Source organism: Trachurus trachurus (genome assembly GCF_905171665.1).
Source record: "Trachurus trachurus genome assembly, chromosome: 6".
NCBI classification, from domain to species: domain Eukaryota; kingdom Metazoa; phylum Chordata; class Actinopteri; order Carangiformes; family Carangidae; genus Trachurus; species Trachurus trachurus.
This window is the reverse complement of record NC_139897.1, coordinates 33,985,293-34,004,188: the sequence shown is the minus strand read 5'-3', so window position 1 is coordinate 34,004,188 and position 18,896 is coordinate 33,985,293. Positions and strand designations below refer to the sequence as shown.

The 18,896-nt window shown below is 41.6% G+C and overlaps 1 protein-coding gene across 2 annotated transcripts in view; it reads right to left on the bottom strand.

Moving 5' to 3' along the window:
• Positions 1–11,059: 11,059 nt before the first annotated feature.
• Positions 11,060–18,896, bottom strand: part of immp2l (inner mitochondrial membrane peptidase subunit 2) — a 167,980-nt gene continuing 160,143 nt past the window's right edge. For both annotated transcript variants that reach the window (XM_083973938.1, XM_083973937.1), the window contains exon 6: positions 11,060–11,799. In XM_083973938.1, the coding sequence (XP_083830064.1) occupies positions 11,674–11,799 (126 nt within the window). In that variant the 3' untranslated portion in view covers positions 11,060–11,673. The remainder of the gene's footprint in view (positions 11,800–18,896) is intronic.

The following is an 18,896-nucleotide window of genomic DNA, read 5'->3' as shown; positions in this document are numbered from 1 at the left end:
GTAACATGAAGTCAATAGAAATGAATTTTCTGACGAGGACGATTCTGCTGCTTCAGCTTCTAACAGATCTCACAAAGAGCCGCCTCCTATTGAACTCCTCTTTCATCTCTGCGACCTCCATCCAGCTCCTCTTTCTCGGCCGAAGGCACTAGGCCAAATACACACACACACACACACACCCTCAGTGTGTGTGTGTGTGTTTGTGTGTCTCACTTGTCAAATGATGGTAGAAATGTGAGTCGGTTCAGGAGCCTCTGACCTGCAGCTCCACCTGCTGATCACACGTCACTGTCCTGAAGCAAAAACACACGTTAAGAGTTCATTACAAAGCAACAACATGTTTCTACGGTGAATTAAACAATTCTAGCTGATCTCAGCTGTTTACTTCTCTGTTAATGGCACCAGACGAAAACCTAAAGAGACCCCGAGGACTTTGCATTTGGTTCTAAAAGAGTCTCATATTAATGTGGATGAATCTACGTTACCACTTGTTAATGGGTCCATTTTGTCTTTATAGTTATTTTGTTATTATTATTTAGTGGTCGACTCGCCCAGCATTTCCTGGATGTTTTGGTTTCCCAGACACCGCCGGATCGCCGTTTATGGTCAGAACTACGACGGTATCTGATCGTCTTTGAACCTCCGACTCTTATTCTTGATCAATGAAAACATTCTTGGCAATTGTTTTCGCTTTCGTCCGTCTTGCGCCGGTCCAAGAATTTCACAATAAAGTAAAATCAGAAAAATAAACGATAAAGGTAGATGTCCAAAGCAGCTCTAGGTTCTATATTAATACTGTGAAAGTATCAAAGCCTCAGTCCACAGAGAAATGCACACAGCCTGTATTCAGAAACTGAGCCTTAAAACCAGCCGTCAGGACTTCCTGTCACTTTGTGATGTCACAACTAAGCCCCGCCCCCTCACCACCTGAACCCACCATCCATCCAACAACAACTTGCAGGATTTGGTTTCTGTGAGTGTTTTATTCTGAAATCTGCTCTGTTTTTATTGAAACACTCAGAAAACAGCCAGCCAATCAGAAGTTTTCAATTTCTTCTGATTGGTTGATGTTACTAGAGCTCTAGAGAGAAGCTGAGAGAGGAGTTGTAGATCTTCTTTTGGTTCAGAATGTGACCTTTAAAATGAATCATGTGCTTTCAGATCAAACAACTTCTACAAAACAAACATCAGCAGCAGGAGAAAATGTTCCCAACAAATACATCTCATTACTGTGGTATATTGATGTGTTGATGAAAAGAAGGGATCACCGCTGACACGTCTTCGCTTGTATTCAAAAAAGGAGTTTATTAACAAGAAGAAGATCAGTGTACAAAAATGCCGAATCCTGGAGCATCTCTGGTCCAAAATGAGATCTCCCTCTACTGGCCCAAAGCTCTGACCTTATCAATCAATCAATCAATCAGACTTTATTTATAGAGCACTTTTCATACAAAAGATATGTAGCACAAAGTGTTTTACACGATAAAAGCAGACAAAACAAAGCAAAAATAAAAACCCAAAGTAACGCAGATACACGCGTGCGCACACACACACACACCCACAACACACACACACACTTTATAAAGCTTTAAAAGAAGGCAACTGAATATATATATATATATATTTATGTTATATATGTTTCTAACTCCAAACACTCCACCTTCTCCAAACTAAGGAATGCAACTAATCAACAAAGACAACCTTGATCTGGATCATTTACTTTCTGGCATTTAACCTCTTGACCAAATCGATAACTTTTTGGGCTACCATAGGTCAATGGAAGAAGATGCCCTTGACCTAAGGTTTCAGCCTTTAGGCTAAACAAAACAATCATCAACTTTCCAACAGACCAAATTGCTTCTAGGAGGGATATGGAACCCATGAAGCAGAGCATCAGTTCACACATTCCTTCAGTTCAGAGAAAGCACACACACAAAGAAAAACATAAGACAATACAAGATATTTAAGCAAGAAAGTTAAGGTGTATAATACACTACATTACAAATATGAGGTGTTTAATATTTGTGTTTGCTAGAGAAGAAACGTATCAATAGTTTATCAGATGGGACTTTAGCTGGTGGGACAGTGAAGTGTTCTCCATTAATCAACCACAGGGAGCCGGTGGAGGTCGGTCGTGGCTTCCTGCGGCTGAGAGGAGGTCAAAGTGACGTCTCATTTAAGATTAGGACCTGGAGCGTTTGGGTCTGGAACCTCCTGCTGTGGGAGGAGATAAATGAGACTGACCGAGGCCTGGAGGAGGCTCAGATCCCTCAGAGGAGTTCGCTCAAGGACGACGGACTCTCACCGACGACCTGAGCGGCTCTCGGGTTTCAGAGTTAAAGTGATAGTTCACCCAAGATTGAAATTTCACTCATTATCCCCCCCCCCCCTCATGTGGACAAAGGGCTGGGAGAAGTTTCAGAGTCCTCCGTGGCTTCTCTGAGTTACAGGGGGTCTCGGCGTAGCAGTGCATGTCCATATGACGGTTGCAAATGGATACCAACTGTCTTCGTAACAAAAAGACACACCAAAAAACATCCAAATACCTCCATGCTGCTCGTATGTAATGTCCGTCTTTTATTGAAGCCCCGAAATGCAAAATTGTCCCGAAAAAAATTAAATAAGTCCATTTCTAAGCTCCTCTTCCGGGTTTGTGATATTTGGATGAACTGGGAAGAGAAGCTTCCGCTATAAACAAGCTTGAAAAATGACTTATTAAATTTTTTTCGGAACAATTTCGCATTTCGGGGCTTCAATACAAGACAGACATTACATACGAGCAGCATGGAGGTATTTGGATGTTTTTTGGTGTGTCTTTTTGTTACGAAGACAGTTGGTATCCATTTGCAACCGTTATATGGACATGCACTGCTACGCCGAGACCCCCTGTAACTCAGAGAAGCCGCGGAGGACTCTGAAACTTCTCCCAGCCCTTAGTCGGCATGAGGGGGAGAAGATAATGAGTGCAATTTCAATTTTGGGTGAACTATCCCTTTAAGGGCTGGAAACACCTTGAAATATCTGGCGTCAGACGTCGCGGAGGAAAAATCTGACGCACACATTGACGAGCTGGTTCTAATGTATTTAATTACAAAGCTAAGAGATGTGTTTCATTATCTCCTACAGTTCTACATTACAGCTCCAAACTTATGAGTGATGTGTGAGAAGACTTTGTGTAATTAGAGCGGATTTATTCAAGGCGAGCTGATAGCGATCTCTGAACCATAATTCAACACGGTATGGATGGTAATGCAGACACTTTAATGTTATTACTGGAGCCTTTAAACTCCAATAAGAGCCCATTTTTTTCTCTTTCATTTGCTTTATCGGAGCAGACGGTGACATCTGGAGATAATGAACTTTAATTTCTGTCACAGCCGGGGGAGAAAGGAAAGGAGGGGGGGTGGGGGGGGCAACGGGCTGGTTTTAAATATTTTATTTTTCAACACAACTTTAGAGCTCCTCAGTCGTTATCTCACTGAACCAATATGTGTTTTGTAACATGCTGATCAGCTGTGGAGCTGAGCTTTATTCTCTAAAATACACAACATTACATCTGCTTTGGGAACATCTGAACCAGATCATCAAGTAAAAAGAGAGGATATGCAAAGTGGAAATGGAAAATGTTTTGTATAGTAGAGTATACAAGACCTGATGAGGACGAACTGGGTTTTGTTTTTCCTCTCTGGCTCCCCCTGCAGATGTGGAGTGTAACTCCAGTGAGCTGGCTTCTTATAGTGAGGTTACAGGTTAAAGGACAATTCTAGGCAAATTCAGTTGTTCAGGCTGTTTACATCCCACAAAACCACTTTTTTTCACAGACAGCGTCAGACGGTTTCAAACATACACCGAGGGGTTTGGGGTTTCTTTACTTCAAAAAAAGACGACATGTTGACCAGAAATGGCCGTTTGTCCTGTTTGTCACGCCTCTTTCCACGAGTTTCCACAAGTTGCCGCACGAGTTTACCCGAGTAAGGAAAACTAATTTGATTGGTCATTATCGAGCAGGCGGGATATTCAATGTTTGGAGCAGGACCGAGCTCGGTGTGTGTGTGTGTGCGAGTGTGTTTAGCTAACGTAGCGAACTGTTAGCTAGTAGGTTTGCTACGTTATAGCTTACTAACTGAGCTGAGATGATATGAGATAATAACGGAACATTACGAGACAGAGTTATTTTAGACCTAGACCAGCTAATGACGTTTTTGCTTTAAAAAACTTAAACCGATAGTTCAACATTTTGTCAAATTGGCCCATTGTCATAATCCCTATAGTCATAGCAGTAGGTTCGTTACCTTTAATTGTCAGTGCAAGCTGTTTTTAGAACGGCGGAGCAGAGCCGTGAGCTGCTCAGAGCTACTACGGAGGCTCATGGGATTTCTTGGTTTCCCTCATCAAACTCATCAAATACACAATCCAACAACTGCACAACGCTCTGGTGGACAAGTTGTGACCTGCACATTCACCACGCTATGAGATAATAACACAACGTTACCACACAGAGTTGTTTTAGAGGGAAATTCATGCAAAACAGCTGATGCGTTGCCTTCAGGGACAGTTTTTCATCAAGCATTGGATTGTGTATTTGATGAGTTTGATGAGGGAAACCAAGAAATCCCATGAGCCTCCGTAGCGTAGCTCTGAGCAGCTCACGGCTCTGCTCCGCCGTTCTAAAAACAGCTTGCACCCACAATTAAAGGTAACGAACCTACTGCTATGACTATAGGGATTATGGCAATGGGCCGATTTGCCAAAATGTTGAACTATCCCTTTAAATACCTACTATCCAGTTCTTTTTGTTCGGTTGAGAGTATTTAGACTTTCAGCTGTGACTCAGGAGAACTTCACACTTCTTTGACATTATCCGGTTGATTTAGTGTCGGACGACGGACGTGAAGCTGCAGCTGTTTCCCCCCCGGAGCTCAGCGGGCGACCTCGCACCAATGGAGGTTAATGCCCCCCCCCCCCATCACTTCGCTCTTTTTCATGCAGCACTGTTTAATATCTATTACAGCAGTGGATGAAGCTCCTTCACCCGCGGGGGCTCCAGGGCCTCGGCTATTCACAGGAGAGGTAAAAAGCCGCTCCCCCCCCCCTCCTCCCCACAAAGTGCCGGACTGACCCTGCACGGCGCCGCGATTTGCATAATTGCATTTCAGACCGGTCAAGATCGCCGTGAGAGCAGCAATCAAGCAGTGAAATGAGCCGCGGAGAGTTGGAGATGTGATTAGAGATTCAGAGGAACCTGGTGCAGAGCGGGGACGGAGCAAACCGCCGGGATGCGGATCGGCGGCCGACAGGAGACACAGGAGGAAAATCTGGGAAAGGACGTCGTGGGTCGGTCCGTCAGGTCGACAAACACCTCGACATCACCGCTTAAGTTTTTTAACTGATTTCACACTCCCTGCTGTGACACCATGAAAGCTGCTGTTGTTTAATTTAAACTAGAGAAACATGGAGATCTTTCTCATACGGTGGCCCTGAAAGGTCAAATCGCTGCACTTTAAAGGGATAGTTCACCCACAATTCAAATTTCACTCATTATCTACTCACCCTCATGTCGACTAAGAGCTGTGACAATTTTCAGAGTCCTCCCCGTGGCTTCTGTGAGTTACGGGGGGCTCCGTGCAGCAGTATTTGTCCATATAATGGTTGTGAATGGATACCAACTTTCTTCGTCCAAAAAGACACACCAAAAAACATCCAAATACCTCCATGCTGCTCGTCTGTAATGTCCGTCTTGTATTGAAGCCCCGACATGAGAAATTGTTCCGTAAAAAATTAAATAAGCCTATATTTTAAGCTTGTTTGTAGCGGAAGCTCCCAGTGTCTCAGTTCACTGCTCTTCCTGTGTCAGTGCAAATCACGCCGGCGGAACAATTTCTCATGTCGGGGCTTCAATACAAGAGGGACATTACAGACGAGCAGCATGGAGGTATTTGGATGTTTTCTGGTGTGTCTTTTTGGACGAAGAAAGTTGGTATCCATTCACAACCATTATATGGACAAATACTGCAACTTCTCCCAGCCCTTAGTCGACATGAGGGTGAGTAGATAATGAGTGAAATTTGAATTTTGGGTGAACTATCCCTTTAAACGGACAGTTCCACAGTTTAGTCAGATCCTGTTCACTGAGCAGCTCACGTCTCTGCCCCGCCGATCTCAAAACAACATGCACAGATAATTAACCCTTCTGTCATCCTCCTGGGTCAAACTGACCCAATCTGTTTCGAATGGTCCTTCCTTTCCTTTCTTTGTTCCTCCCTTCCTCCATCCTCCCTTCCCTCCTTTCTCGCTTCTTCCCACCAACATTTCCCTTCCCTTCCACCATCTTCTTTCCTTGACCCAATCTGTTTTCTTTCTTTCTTTCTTTCCTCCCTCCCTTCTTTCCCTCCATCCTTCCATCTTCTTCCTTCCTTGACCCAATTTGCTCCCTTTGCCTATCCTTCTTTCCTTCCTTCTTCCCACCATCCTTTTCACTCTCTTCCTCCCTTCTTTCCCTTTGTTCTCCTTCCTTCCCTGATCCAATCTCTTCCCTTCCTCCATCTTTCTTTCTTTCCTTCCTTCCTTGATCCAGGAGGACAACAGGAGGGTTTTAAAGTTGATGAACCTACTGCTACGACTATAGGGATTATGGTGAGAGGAGGATCTGAGTAAATGTTGAACTGTCCCTTTAAGAAAAACAAATAACAACAATAAAGTGACGGTGTGTAGAAACAGGACTCGGCGTGCAGCTTCCTTACCCATCGCCGCGGCGATCCTGAACGAGGCCATATCTCACCACGGCGACGGCAGCGGTGGCGGTATCCTAGCAGCTGCAGCCGCCGGCGTTTGTTGGCACAGACACAGAACAGAAGCTCAGAGACACACACACACACACACACACACACACACACACACACACACACACACACACACACACACACACACACACACACACACACACACACATAGACAGACTGATGAGTCTCTGTAAACACGGTAAATATGGGATGTAAAGCACCAAGAGATGAACAAATACTAACTTTATTACTCAGTCAGAAGTGACTATAGTTTAACAGCTCAGCCTTTAATTCTCCATGAAGAATGAAGTCGTTTGACTCTGCAGTTTATCATCTTTCATGAAGCTCAAACATAAAAACCTTTAAACGTCAGATTGAACTGGCACAGAAAACGTAACTGTGTTTTAAACTGTTGTCTGGCTGTTACTTCCCTCCAGACTGATGCACGGCCGTCAGACTTGGCACTTTAATGTGGATTTGAAGGAGACGCAGCAGCAGCAGCAGCAGAATAAACCATCAGCAGCAGGTGGACTGTCCTTGAGGACGAACAACGAACAACCCGACTGAAAATACGTTGTCCGTATCAATCTCTCCATTGCAACATTACTGCATGTTGGGTATAAGAATGATCCTTTCAGAAAACACACAGCAAATACAGAGACACAGGAAGTGGCAGAAAGATGAGAAATTCACAATGAAACTACAATTCCCACAGAAACAGCTGAATTATGCAGAGCTCTGTTTGACTGAAGCTGATCTGTGGAGTCATAAAATGCACTTTTTAAAAATGAATTTATTTATTTCGTACATGAAAAATAAAATTTAAAAACAAAAAAAATACAAACAATAGAGCAGTGTCTGAAATGGAGCAGGTACAAGTAAAACTTATATGACTTTCTTACTTATCTATTAATAATTCTATAATTTTAATTTAATTTAAAACTAATACTATCACCAATATCCCCAATTGTATAATTATTAGTTATACAATAATTATCATAATAATCAACAATCTAACAAAAACAAATCATCCCTTAATACAACTCCCCAAGATTTCTTTATATTGTATAATTTTTTTAATTGATTTATATTAGATATTGTGGTTGTTCAACACGAGACAAACTGTTCTAAAGGTCAGAGGTCAGAGGTCACTTTAGCTTTTTCTATGAACATAGTAGTTCCTTCAAATTAGCAGCTAACACTACAGCTAATAATAAGATCTTGGTCCTAGGAATAACACTATGTTGCTATAACTACTATTTCACTTATATTTCTATCACTTCTGCTAAAAATTGTAACTCTAAAAAAAAAAATGCTTCCTTCCTGTCACCGTGGCGATACTGAACGTGTCTAAACGAGGCCGTATCTCACCACGGCGATGGCGGCGGTATCCTAGCAGCTGCAGCCGTCGGCGTTCGTTGGCACAGACACAGAACAGAAGCTCAGAGACTCACACACACACACACACACACAGACAGACTGATGAGTCTCTGTAAACAGGGTAAATATGGGATGTAAAGCACCAAGAGATGAACAAACACTAACTTTATTACCCAGGCTGGAGATCAGTCAGTCTATAGTTTAACAGCTCAGCCTTTAATTCGGAGTCGTTTCACTCTGTTTATGTGCAGTCATCTTTCATAAAGCTCAAACATAAAGCTTTAAACGTCAGATTGAATTGGCACAGAAACGCACATCACACTTTAAAGTGAATTAATTATGCAGATGTGAGCGTCGCCTCGGTGGGAGGGTTGAGTACACCTGCATTTAGCCCCACTTGTGCTTTCCAGGGTCCCATTACGCCGTGACACAGCTGTTAGCATCGCAGCGTCAACAGCGACATCACAGAGCTCCATTTGGCTGATTCTACCACAAGTGCTCCCTCAATTTGATTTATGCAAATGAGCGACGCACCTCTTAAAAGAGCGAGGCTGTCAGCTGCTGGAGAGCCGGGTGCACACACACTAAAAAATGTTGGGTTATCTCTGTGACCCAATTTCTGAGTTATTGGTGTTGAGTTAAATTTTTGGGTTGTTTTTCCAGAGTTTAACCCATTTTCAGGGTTATAGGGCTATGAATTTAACCCAATTCCTGGGTTGTGCAAGTAATTGGGTTATTTTTCAGTGAGTAACCCATTTGTTGGGTTGGGTTGGGTAATTCTGTGACTTAACCGGCCGGTTCATTTGAAAAAAGCTGTCCGCGCACTACAACATTGGGTTATTTTTAACCCAACTATTGGGTCGAGCAAGTGCTTTATACACGACCCACTAGTTGGGTTAAAAATAACCCAACGTTGTAGTTAGCATAACCCAACTCTTGGGTTGAATATTCAACCCAAAAGTTGGGTCAAAAAGATTAACCCAACCCGTTGGGTTAAAATAACCAAAAAAAGGGGTTTGTCCTTATTTGAACCAGCAGTTGGGTTAAAATTGGGTTAATTTTTAACCCAACTGTTTTTAGTGTGCATGTTTTGTCTTGTGTGGCTTCTCTCTAATTAAAACTTTACATAACCTGGCTGATGTGGGAGGCTAAACGTTCATCTCCGTCTCCTTTTTCTATACCAGCGTTTAATAAAGAGGGAAATATTCATGGGATCAGTGCGAACGATCGGCGGCCCTCTGCTCCGAGGTGACAACACCAGCCACGCAAACAAAAGCACTGAGAATAGATTTTCAGATGATGACACAGACTTCATTTTCTCCCATCACTGGAAAAATAATTGAATTCACACTGTTATCCTCGAGTGCATGGAGACGGAGGTCGCGCTGAGAGAGAGGACAGCTCTGCTGCTGTTACAGTGTCCTTAAAGGGGAAGACGGCTCAATTTTACACTCGCTGTAATTGATGTGAACCAGTTCCTCCCTGAGGGTTCGCTGGTCAGCGTCAGTTTCCTGAGCTTCCTGCACTAAATGAAAAGATGTGGTTGGTGTGTGTGGACGCTGGTGTGTGTCTGAGCAGCAGATGCATCAAACAGGTGTTTAATTCACACCTGCTACATGTGGGATTTACAGATAAGAACCTACAGCCGATTAACAACCACTCAGTGTTGTGTAGCTGATACATCAATCCTGTCTCCTCCTAACTTCAATTCATACATCACTAATCACTAAACTAGGAAGTACAGGGTTCTTTTGAAACTTTCTAATGACATCCATTTGAAAAATTGCAAAATAATCTGCAAATGTGGCAAAATATTTCAATTATTTTTCTTCATTATCGTACATTTAATCCAGTTTACAGCCGACGTCTACAGAGGCAACTCCAATTGCTGCGTCAGCTGTTTGTAAATGGGAGCCTTTGAAGCATTTCCTGACCTTTAAATGCGTCCCTTTAAAGGTGTAATATTTGTCAAGGTTTATTGGCAAAATCTGAATCTACTACACATGAATATATTAGTATAAGTGTATAATCGCTATATAATAACATTTGTTTGGTTTTTGTAGCTTTATATTTCTTCTTTTATATCTACATATAACAAGGAGCGAGCGCTGCAATCTAGAATCTGAACACTAGATGTCACGGTTTTACCTCAATTTTACACACTGGACCTTTAAGGATGAAGCCCCTGGATTGAGACACTATAAATAAAGATGGTATGTTGGCGTCATACTTATGAGGAAGCTGTTCAACCGTCGCCATCATGGCAGAGACTGACTCCGCCCCCTTAATGCAGGGTAATCCAAAAATGGGCGGAGCAATATTACACCAATTCTCAATAGCCCTAGTCCTTAGAAGAATAAAGTGTAAACATGTTTTTTTTTGCTGTTTCTGTACCAGGCTGCTGAGTCGACATGGAGACTGACTCACTGTTGGAGACACACTCTAGTGGTTGGGAGAGGAACTGCAGATGCTGCTTCTTCAACATTAACTTCATGTTTTACCCTCAGAGGTTGATACTTGGTTGTTGTGAGGGAGTGAAAAATCCAGATGTTGATTTTGTGAATATATTTTTTCCTGTGTCCTTTAAACTAGAACTTTATGAAACGTGTGTTTTCTCTCCAGTGAAGAGTTAAGATGGAGGAACTGATTCTCCAGCTCAGTCTCTGTCGGTCACCTGGCAACTGCCCACAGGTGGGAAATAAACATAACAGGTGAATTTTTTTTTTTTACACTCTGTCTTTTATATAATATCACTCTGTAGTAGAATAACTCACTGTGCCCATTTAGACCTTGAAAAAGAAGGTGTTATTACATCAGGTAACACAAATAATTCTTACACATCTAAAGAGAAAGGACACGTTTGTAGAAAGCTGGTATCATTAAAGTTTATTGAATTTCTTCTGTTAAGTAACCTTTGACATTATTCCCACCAGAGGTAAAATAAGATCCTGGACTGACTGAGAAAGGACACGACAGAGATCAAGGATGGTAAGTTATAAATTATACTGTAGATGAGAGGAGACTGAAGCTGAAAAACAAACTGATCAAGATCATTTCAAGTATGAGGTGGAAGAACTTCATGGAAGCTGCTGTTTTACTGAATCAAGTGACTCAGTCATGAACTATGGCTGTGAAGTCGAAGGTCCAGGTCTGTGGTAGAACCGTATCAACAGAAATATGACTGATTACAAAACTGGAAATCTTCATTAGCGGTCTGGTTTTTAAAATATCCGATCATAATAATAAAAAGTCCAAAGTTAATGTCGTCAATAGGTTCAAGATCATCAGGACCTCAGCTCTTTATGTGGTTTTGGCTCAAAAACATTGCGGGTTTGAGTCCCTGATCTCTGGACTACCAATCAAAACAAACAAACAATATCAACTTCTGAGAGGATCCATTTTCTACTGAACAAACTGTTTCCATAGAGACAGACAGAGGCCTCGTCAGACGACAGGTGATGCTAACACAGGTATAAAAGTGTGTGTGTCGTTGTGGTGTTGTGTTGTTGTGTGTTCATCCGTCCTCTTCCTCTGAGTCCAGCGGTCCTCGGTTCGGGGGAAGGGAGGGTTTGATCTGCTGCCAGCGGTTTGGAGGCCAGATGATGTGAGAGGCTCGGCCGTGCAGCAGCCCCATGGACACCTGGGAAAAAAACAAACAAAAAACAAACACACAAACAAACTCAGAGTCAAAGAGAGGACGTGTCCTGAGCTGGTCCTGGATCAGCATCAGATAAAATATCTGAGACTTTCCCTCAATAAAAACATCTCGACCTCTGTTCCACATGTTGTGTTCTGACATTGGTCTCCATTGATCATCAAACCATGAATGGCAACGTTTCATTGGTCGCCAGAAGCTCAGCAGAGACAAGCTTTGAGTTTGAAGACACATTTATTTTGAAGACCTGTCTTTTTTTAACCTGTTTGATTTTCACCTGAATGTTTGAACCAGATGAAGGACTGTGGTTCAGAGAAACAAGGTGAGGAGATGTGAGACAGCAGCTCGGCCCAGAGATGCTTGATTTGTTGGTTTACTCAGTGTTTCTACTGGTTCTGATGAGGTGAGGTGAGATGGGACTGGACTGGACTAGGTTGGATTGGATTGGATTGGATTGGATTGGATTGGATTGGATTGGATTGGATTGGACTGGACTGGACTGGACTGGACTAGACTGGACTGGGTTGGATTGGATTGGATTGGACTGGACTGGATTGGATTGGACTGGACTTGACTGGACTGGACTAGACTGGACTGGGTTGGATTGGATTGGATTGGATTGGACTGGACTGGACTGGACTGGACTGGGTTTGATTGGATTGGATTGGGTTGGATTGGATTGGATTGAATTGGGTTGGACTGGGTAGATTAGATTAGATTGTATTAGATTAGATTGGATTGGATTGGATTGGATTACATTAAAGGCCCCATGGCATGAAAAATGTGATTTTGGTTATTTTTTTCGTGCTTGGGGAGGTCTCTGGGCCACGTATATACTGCCCCATGTATCAAACTGGTCATAAACGGAGAAACACACACCGCCCATTTGTAGGAACATTCTCTTTGAGACGAGCAGATAGCACTTCCTCCTTTCTGTGATGTCACACACAAGGTAACTCCGCCCACCGTGACCAGTTGTTATTTTTCAATTTTTATGAACGCAGCTTAGGTTTCAGTTACTTGCCTGTGATTGGCCCGACCACATGCCACTCAAAAACAGTCAGCCAATCGGAGGAGAGGTTCTCATTCTCTCTTCTGATTGGCCAAATGACCTGTGCCTGCTAGAGCTCCAGAAAGAGGCAACAGAAAGGGGCAGTAGAAATGATATTAAGCAGATCACAGGTACTCAAAACCAATGATACATCTTGTTAGGGATATCAGCAGGTAAATAAACCCAGAGAAAAGTGCACAGCATGGGGCCTTTAAGACATTGATGTGGACGTATAAGTATATTCATCTTGCAGAACCAAACATCCTTCAACTTGTTTCCAGGTTCAAATCTCAAAACTCAGATTAAGGGGGCTTTCACACCTACCTCGTTTGGTCCGGACTTTCGGACTTTTCAGATAGTTCGGATCAAATTGACTGGTGTGAAAGCTCCCCCGGACCACGGTCCGGACTAAAGACCGAGTCTTTGGTCCAGCCTCAGGAGGTAGTCTCGGTCCGGACTATCCTGGACCAAGGTCCGCTGCTGCTTAGTGTGAAAGCATTTTTTTGGAAGGTTCGAACTATCAGACCAAACACAGGAAATAACGTCAGATTCGCACGTGCCAAAAAAAGTAAATAAACAGAAAAAAAGGAAAGAGGAGCTGCGGCAACCGGCGGCAACACTTGGGGAGAGGAGGAGATCATATTATGTCCAGATTTGGTCAGAGGGATGGGTGTGTCAGTGTAGGCTACACTTGTAAACGTTTACACGGAATTAAACAGTTAGTAAGGGCATTTTAGCAGATATTTGACCAATCTGGGAACTAAATCCTTACCAAGAAATTTCTTCACAGTTGTCTTTAGGAACATGCGTAGTATGACGTCTTAAAATGTTGAAATTCAACTCCCGTGGGAAACCCCCTAAAAAACGACTCAAAGTTGGGGTACCCGGTAACTGGATTTTTGAACATTCCGAAATGTTAAATTTGGCCTTGAGTAACTTGTGAGGGGTCAAACTAGGGGTTTTTCATGATTCTGAGTTGATTGCAAACATTAGTTTTACACCCAAAACACTCCTTGGTGGAGAAAAAAACAGCCACACCCACTTTTCTTGTTCATCGGAACCCCCATCACCACCACCAATAGAATGTATTGCATGAGAAGCCATTCCTTATCATTGCAGAGGTTGTGTTACATAATACTACTAAATACTCAATATAACTTTCTACCCTTTTTTCTATTTTTTTTCTATTATATTTCTACAGACCCTCCAGGATTTTGTGGTGTCGCTAAATTTATTTAAAAAGTTATTATAGATGTAATTTATTATGCAGATCGGTAGCAAGCAGCGAGAGAGAAAAGACAGTGGACATGCACCAGATTTCACATACCAGCAACAACTGAAACAAGTTTGTTCGAAATGAAGATGGGAAAAGTACAAAAAATACACAGTGGTGCTACATTGATTGCAAACATGATAATGTTAATCTGCACACACACTGAGCATCAATCTCCATCGAGCATCCAGGCTCTAAGAGGTCGTTTTTGAAGAATGGAAAAAGATGTTGCAGTGTGTCACAAACTTGTTCATTCCAGCTTGGGCCTATTGCTTGGTCATGGCCGTGGTAGCTGTTGTAGTGTATTATGGGATTTGTAATGTGAGTAATGTGAATGCTATATTGGTGGGCCATTATTAACATAATAGGGCCATATAAAAGTGTCGCAGGACAGATCTGGCCCCCAGGTTTTTGACATGACATTGATGTGTGTGCTAGATTAATGTCCAACAATGTAAAAAGGTAGAATATAAGTTATATTAAATGTTCAGTAGTAATAGTAGAAGTTTTTTTGTGACATTAAAGAAAACCTCTGTCATACACAGGAATAGCTGATCTCTAATGTATTCTATTGAGTATAGTAGATCACCTTTATTATAATAGCCTAAACCGTTCTGCAAAAATCCTTGCGATGACAATAGGCCTACGCCATGTTTTCCTAGCTTGATAGCTAATGGGGCAGTCAGCTAGCATTTAGGAAAATAAAATGGTCAGAGATGGTCATCAGATTCAGTCGCACATAGGAGTTGGCTAACTAACCATATTATTTACTGTTATTTACCAACTAACAGCCATTTTGGTAAGACTTTGACGCCTATCTCTATAATGCATTATAACCATACTTATAATGAGTTATAATGTGGTTATAGCATTGTATAACTATAATTATAAACATTCATAAATTATCATAAGGCTTTATAACAATAATCATAACACACTATAAAACATTTTATGATGACTTATAAGGTCAGGTATAATAATACGTTATAATTGTTAGTAACTGGCTGACAATGCCCACGTCGATAATACATCGTAAATATAGTTATAATGTGTTATAATTGGCTTATAAAAGTGTATAACCATCATTAAAAATACTCATAAATGATCATAAGGCTTTATAACAATAAGCATAACACATCATAGAGCATTTTATAATGGCTTAAGGTCAAGTATTACAATAGAGTTATAATGGTCTATAATATGTTATGCTTATTGTTATAAAGCCTTATGGTAATTTATGAGTGTTTATTATGATAGTTATACACAACTATAAGCCAATTGTAACACATTATAACTATATTTTAATGCATTATCAATGTGGGCACTGTCAGTGAGTTCCTAATAGTTATAATATATTAATACCTGACCTTATAAGACAAGATAAAATGCTTTATAGTGTGTTATGATTATTGTTATAAAGCATTATAATCACTTATGAGTGTTTATAACCATAGTTATACAGTGCTATAACTGCATTATAACTTTTATTATTATAACCCATTATAAGTATGACAATAATGCATTATAGAGATAGGCATCAAATAAAGTGTTACCACAATTTTTAAGTTTCTTATGCATGTTATCAACGCAATGACATGACATATTTCAAGTTCTTATGCTCTCACATAAGGTGTAAAAAGTGTCTGTCAATGATCTAAGGTTGTATATGGCTTCAACATGTCTAGCACTAGCTAACTCCAAAATTCCTCACTTTTAATGCTAACCAACTACAACTACCACTAAACAATACTTAGGCCGATTTACCATGGCAATAGTAGAAGAAAGCAACCTTTTAATGTACATGTACCCAATAGTGAGAAGTGTGTGTCTGTGTGTAGGTGTATGTTTCCGTTTTTACTGGTATGTGAAATCTGGTGTGCACCTCATGTCTTTCCTTCTCTCTCGCTCCCGATCCGCATACAACTTAATGTTATATGAAAACAATAACTAGTAATAAAAACACAGACATGCAAAAAAACGTAATGGAAACACTGTGGCCACAGCTGACCACAGCTAGTAGCCACAGCGGTCTATGATAGCAAATTTGCAGAAAAGTTGCAGTGGTAAGGCCAAAGAATTCATGATTGAATTTGCATTAAAGTAACATTGCGGAGTTTTTCGGCCTTAAAATAATGTTTCCAGACTCATTGCAATGGTAGAAAAATGGTTAATAGGATGAATGGTGCTGCCGCTGCAGCCTGAGCCGGGTCGCGTCGGCTGAAACTGCACTATGGAACTTCCCTGCACCAACATTCTATTGGTGGTGGTGATGGGGGTTCCGATGAACAAGAAAAGTGGGTGTGGCTGTTTTTTTCTCCACCAAGGAGTGTTTTGGGTGTAAAACTAATGTTTGCAATCAACTCAGAATCATGAAAAACCCCTAGTTTGACCCCTCACAAGTTACTCGAGAGACATTTACCTCAATGTCTCTCGAGAATAAATAAAGGTTATAATAATACTTAAGGCCAAATTTAACATTTCGGAATGTTCAAAAATCCAGTTACCGGGTACCCCAACTTTGAGTCGTTTTTTAGGGGGTTTCCCACGGGAGTTGAATTTCAACATTTTAAGACGTCATACTACGCATGTTCCTAAAGACAACTGTGAAGAAATTTCTTGGTAAGGATTTAGTTCCCAGATTTTCATATGTTGCCCTTACTAAGTAGAGTCTTTAATAGAAATCCCCAAACGATACATGCATTTTTTTATATAGCCTATTTTTTATATATATTGACCCGAATATATTTTTTTTCCGCCGAAAAAAGTCTGAAAAAGACGGATATTTATCAGCGGGTGACACCAAACAACATCTGCCCCAGCAAGTCAGAGCTTTTATTTCTCTCACACGCACACACAAGTGACCTGGAGAGATGCAGCCGCATCTGACAGGAGGATCGCGCGTGTGTGCGCATAGTGTGTGTGTGTGTGTGTTCCCCTCCACTACACAAAACAGCTGATCGCTGATCGCTGCCACTCTGATCAATGAGAGCACGCGGGACAACCCTCTTTTTTTCTCTCCTTTCATCAGCTCTAAACTCACTCTTCTGCACCGCGATTACAAACCACAGCGTGCTTTGCAGCAGTAGGCTATATTTTTCTTTTTCTTTTTTTTTCTTTTTTTACACATATTTTTATTTTATTTTTTTCAGAGCACTTTCTATGCGCTAACGTCAGACGCACGCTCATCCGTCATGACGTCGGTAGATCCTTTAGTCCGCTGTCATAATAGCAGTGTGAAAGCGAACTTTACTGGACTATATGGAAACAATGTAACAAAAAAAAAAATTAAGTCCGGACCTTGGTCTGGACCTTGGTCCGGACTATTAGGTGTGAAAGCGCCCTAAAAGTGTCAGAGAAGATATGTCTGGTGATCTAGTAAACATCAGTGTAATGGTTGTTGTGTTGTGTTTGTAGTTTTGATCTCCACCATTCTCCTCACCATCTTCCTTTTCTCCCAGTGTATGGAACTTTATGCATGATTAATTGATATGAATGACTATCAAAATATGAAGCCCTAAGATTGAGGGGGTTGTTTTTTTTAAAGCCTGCTGATGTCATCAGAGTCTGTGTAAGAAACTACCTCTTCATTTGCATCGTAGAGGAGATGGAGTCAGAAATACGTATATTTGTCAAACTTTATTTGTTCCACCAGTTCAATCATTTTCTAATCTAAAATGTTTTCAGAAACCCCCCCCCCCCCCCCCCCCCCCCCCCCCGCCAGGATCTGCACCCATGATTTAAACCGTCCTGTCCCCTCTCAGACACGTCTGCAGACCTGCCGCCATCAGCAGCTCAGATAATTAAAGCTGCTGAGCTGAAGATGTGGAGCTGCTCTGTTGTCCCACATCGTCCTCGCCACATCAATTAAAAGCTGCTTTGCATAAGGTCGAACGCGGAACGCCGGCAAATGTCAAACACTTTTTATGACGCCCGTTATCAGCGAGGAGCCGGCGTCTGTGTTGAAACACACACAGAGAGCTGATCTCCATCTCCACAGTGTTTGACCTTTAGACGGACGGCGAGCTCCGGCTGCGACGGCGGCAGATGGATGTGACGTCCAGGCCATCCTTCACTCTGGTCTCATGTCGCTCCTCAGTTTGTTCTCAGCTCTTTTTCTCCTTGCTTCTTTCTTTGCTTTTAGATTTTCTTCTTTGTAGTTTTCCTCTGCAGAGTTTCCTTCATTGTTCTCTTTCTCCATTCTTATCATGTTTTGTTGTCTTTGTTTTTTCCACCTCCATCTCCTTAGTTGGTCCCTTTTCCTTGATTCCTTGGTTCCTTTTCAGCCATCGTGGTTCTGTCTGGTTTCTGGGCCATTTCATTGTATCCCACAAGTTCTTGTGGTTTGTTCCATCTTTGATTCACTTTCTTTCCTGTTCTCTCTTTTGTTCCTGGGTTCATTCTTATCACATTATATTTTTGTCATCCTAGCTCGTCTTTCTCGGTTTCTTTCATCAGTTTATTGTTGGTACCTTCATTCTTTTGGTTCTTCAGATCCTTTGATTGCTCCTAAATCCCCCTGGTTCCTACTATACGTTGCACATTTTCTCAGGAAATCCTCTGTCAGCCTCAGAAAAAAAGTTGTCAAACTAAACGGCCTCAGGAAAAACGGAGTCAGACGAAAAAGCATCAGAAAAAAAATCGTCAGACTAAACAGCCTCAGAAAAAAGTAGTCAGACTTGATGATGTGATTGATGCTCGTTTCTGCTGTCGTGTTTTGATGACGTCATTTACCTCTTTATGAGACGGATATGTATTTTA